The sequence below is a fragment of the Bison bison genome, unplaced genomic scaffold (assembly GCF_000754665.1).
Source record: "Bison bison bison isolate TAMUID 2011002044 unplaced genomic scaffold, Bison_UMD1.0 scf7180017864135, whole genome shotgun sequence".
NCBI classification, from domain to species: Eukaryota; Metazoa; Chordata; class Mammalia; order Artiodactyla; family Bovidae; genus Bison; species Bison bison.
Genome location: NW_011494707.1, coordinates 1,952,640 through 1,956,453, shown reverse-complemented (window position 1 = coordinate 1,956,453; position 3,814 = coordinate 1,952,640). Strand labels below are relative to the sequence as shown.

The 3,814-nt window shown below is 41.7% G+C and overlaps 1 protein-coding gene across 2 annotated transcripts in view; it reads left to right on the top strand.

The window, feature by feature from the left end:
- The window catches only part of SCHIP1 (schwannomin interacting protein 1), a 62,962-nt gene extending 59,464 nt beyond the window's left edge, over positions 1–3,498 (top strand). For both annotated transcript variants that reach the window (XM_010839850.1, XM_010839849.1), the window contains exon 7: positions 2,857–3,498. In XM_010839850.1, coding sequence (XP_010838152.1) covers positions 2,857–2,908 — 52 coding nt within the window. In that variant the 3' untranslated portion in view covers positions 2,909–3,498. The remainder of the gene's footprint in view (positions 1–2,856) is intronic.
- The last annotated feature ends 316 nt before the right edge of the window (positions 3,499–3,814 follow it).

Sequence of the window (3,814 nt, the reverse complement as noted above, 5' to 3'; positions counted from 1 at the left end):
CCAGATCCCAGAGACTGAGAGCATGGCTACCAGGAAGCCCTGCTCACCTGCTCCCTTTACCTGTCCAGCTCCTACCATTCAGGTGTCAGTTCAGGTCCATGGTTCTCAATTTCAGTTGCACATTGGAATCACCTGGGGAGCTTTTAAAATATTGATGCCTGGGTCTCACTGCCAGAGGTTCTGATTTAACTATTCTGTGAGACAGGGACTTCTGTGCATTAGAAGTTTTTTAAAGCTTTCCTGATGACTCCAATACAGGAGTCATCAGGAAAGCCTAATTCGAAAACCACAGGTTTAGATACTTCTTTGAAGTAGTGCTCCCTGAACCCCCAAGACTGGCCTAGGACCCTCTTTGTGCTTCTGGCAGCACAGCATTCCTCCCAAGTGGGGCCTAATCATATTGTGTTACATTTGTTTGCTGTCTCTCCCAGCCTGGCTGTGTTGTTCAGTTGCTATGTCAGGTCCAACTCTTTGCGACTCCATAGACTGCAGTACACCAGGCTTCCCTGACCTCTACTGTCTCCCGGAGCTTGCTCAAACTCATGTCCTTTGACTCCATGATGCCATCCAACCATCTCATCCTCTGTCGCCCCCTTGTGCTCCTGCCTTCAATCTTTCCCAGCATCAGGGTCTTTTCCAGTGAGTCAGTTCTTCACATCAGGTGGCCAAAGTATTAGATCTTTAGCTTCAGGCACAATGTTTATTTTCACTCATTTCAGAGTCCTCAGAGCCTAAGACAGGGGCTGCCAAACACATAGTAAGTCCTCAAAAGTGATTGTTGATGTAAAGGAGTTCTTGTAGGGCTTGCTGCTGCTACTGCTGCTGCTAAGTCGTGTCAGTCGTGTCTGACTCTGTGCGACCCCATAGATGGCAGCCCACCAGGCTCCCCCGTCCCTGGGATTCTCCAGGCAAGAACACTGGAGTGGGTTGCCATTTCCTTCTTGTAGGGCTTGAGTGAAATTAATTCTACTAAAGACTTTCATATAAATAGTTGATGAGAACCTTTTAGTTTTATAAACTGAAACTCTTTCCCTCCTTTGTCTAAAATTTTAATGAAATTCACCCTTGTATGTGTCTCAGAAATAACACCCAACTCTCAATATTTTCTGAAGCTATTCCCTATCTGTTCTTTCCCTGTCTCTCAGAAAACCTCGTGTTGTAGGTTTGCACAACACACTCACACAAAGAGATACATATTTAAAGCTGCTATAAGAACCATAATTTAATTAGCTACATGGAATCTTAGCCACTGGGTATCAAAATATTTCTTGAGCTGAATTTGTTCAAGTGAGGCCCATGAGCTACTTTATGAAAATAATCAAGATTCTTCTACACACATAAAAAAGATGATCTGCTAAAAGGCATGATTTTTCTTGGGGATACAGTGCTATTGTTATCTTTTTTCCCTAGTCCCTTTAGTGTTCGGTGAATATCAGAATATTATTTGTGGGCTGCTGCATGTGGCAAGGGCACGACTGTCACTTCCCTTTTCTGAAAATATTTGTGGTTTTCTTCCCTGTGCCATAGATGTGAAACATTCTGCATCATTAACACCAGTGAGTTACACTTGATGTCACTGACTACCCAAGTCAAGGCAGTGCACAGAAATTGCCCCCGAACCTTTGATTACAGCTGGAAAGCACAGCATTAGATAACTTTTCTCTTGCCCAATTTTTAATTTCCTAAGATCCTCCTTCAAAACATTTGTTTCTTACAACCTTCAGACCCTACCACTCTCCCAGAAGACGTTTGGTTAGTGCCTATTTGAGTGATGTCAGCAGCTTGGCCATTCCCCTGTCTCCATCTCCACTGGCCAGCTGCTGGGTTGGCCTGCCTTTGGGCTCACAGGCCATGATAGGACTTGATGAGTAAGAAAGTTTACCCAGCCCTGTCCCCACCCTCACTGACACAATCATGCCCTTAGGACTAATTGAGGGGAGGAAGAGTATCAAATACGGGAAATCTTTGCATCCACCAAAGCCTATCATTTGTTCTAAAGACATTACTACCCTTTGTAAGAATGATATTGGATTATTGTATAATTAACAGGGGCCTTGTTAATACTTAAATTTGCATCTTTGTGCATATTTAGATAAAGTAGTTAACTTTCTGTCACAATAGCTTGTTCTGACTTTTTCGCTTAGCACTTATTTTCTGTCTGCTGTCTCCTTGTTTGTTGTCCGTTCCTTTCTTGTCTGTTTCCATTGAAATATATGCCCCTTGAGAACAAAGAGTTCATTGTCTGCTCACCACCAAATCCCCATCACCAGAAGCAGTGTGCCTGGCACAGAGAAGACCATATTAAACATTTGCTGAATAAATTATCCTAGTTAATTTTCCCTTTTCGTTTTTAAACACAACACTTTTCTTCTCAAAGAAAAATGGCATCTACACGTCTCAGGCTAATCCAGTGACTTACTAGATAAAAGGAATCATACATAGAATGTAAAAATTGAAGGGAATTCCCTGGCAGTCTAGTGGTTAGGACTCCACCCTTTCACTGCTGAGGGCACAGCTTCAGTCCCTGGTTGGACATCTAAGATCCATCACCATCCAAAGTTAGGGACTTCCCTGGTGGTCCAGTGGTTAAAACCGTGCTCCCAATGCAGGGGGGGCCCGGGTTCAATTCCTGGTCAGATCCTGCATGCCAGGCAGCTTGGCCATGAAAAAAAATCAAAAGAAGGCACATTCATTTCAATTAAGTACTGTTTCTTTTTTTTTTCTTCTCTCTTTTTTTGAATTGAGTACTGTTTCTTGATTCCCGTGATTTAACTATGGAGGATGTTTTAGCTGCCAATGGAAGAGTAGTTTGGATCTTACTCCTCAGCGCTAAATAATGTGTTATTCATTCCACAGACATGCCGAGAGTCAACAGAAGCACCTGGCCGAGAAAATGCCTGCAAAGTGAAAAGAAGCCATCCAACCAGAGGACAAGCTAGACCTTCTTTTGCTTCTGTGGTTGTAAAAATGCTGTTGCTAAAGGTGGCACAGAAACAAATATCAGTGTTAGTCATTGATAATGTCTGAAGCTTAACGTCCAGTGATTGGCCTTTGCTTCTTAATTTATTTTAATTTTTTTACTGTGCCACTCAATATCAGGCATTTTAATAAAATATTGTTACAAAAAAATGTATAGTACTTACACCACCACAAGTCATGGTTAATCAAAGAGGGTAGTTTTAACTTTATTTTTATTTGTTTAGAGATTATGAGTTGGAGCAGTATTTTACCATTGACTGCTGTCATTCTTCACTGTAGTTTTAAAGAAGAACTGTAAATGACGGTGCTATCCAAGTCAAAAAATACATGCCTGCCTCGTAGTGAAGTTGTAGCTCTCCGTAATATGTATATTTTAATCAGTTTTCAACATTTTGTGAATGTTGACTACCTGAAGTTCATTTTTAGATGTGCTATTAACATTCTGTTGGATTCAGAGGGTTCCTTAAAAGTTTTATGTATAAATATGTAAAATAAAGATTAAAACTTTGTTTCATAGGATATGTCTTTTTGCTCACTAGCAAGCCCTGGCTATATATGTCTGTCTTCACTCTTCCTCAACTGAAATCCCCCACTGGGAAGCCTTTATCAGTGAAAAACAAAGGGCTCCAGAGAACAGGCAGTGCAGGGAATTGCCAGGAAGATTGTGGAGTGTTGGGAGCCTGTGTGTGAGTGTGAGTGTGTGAGTGTGAGTGTGTGAGTGTGTGTGTGTGTGGTCCAAAGAAGGCAATATCAACAACATCAGAGCCAGCACGTTCGTCCCTGCTTAAAGTTATCAGTTGTAATTTCAACACTTGTGGCTCAATGGTAAAGAACC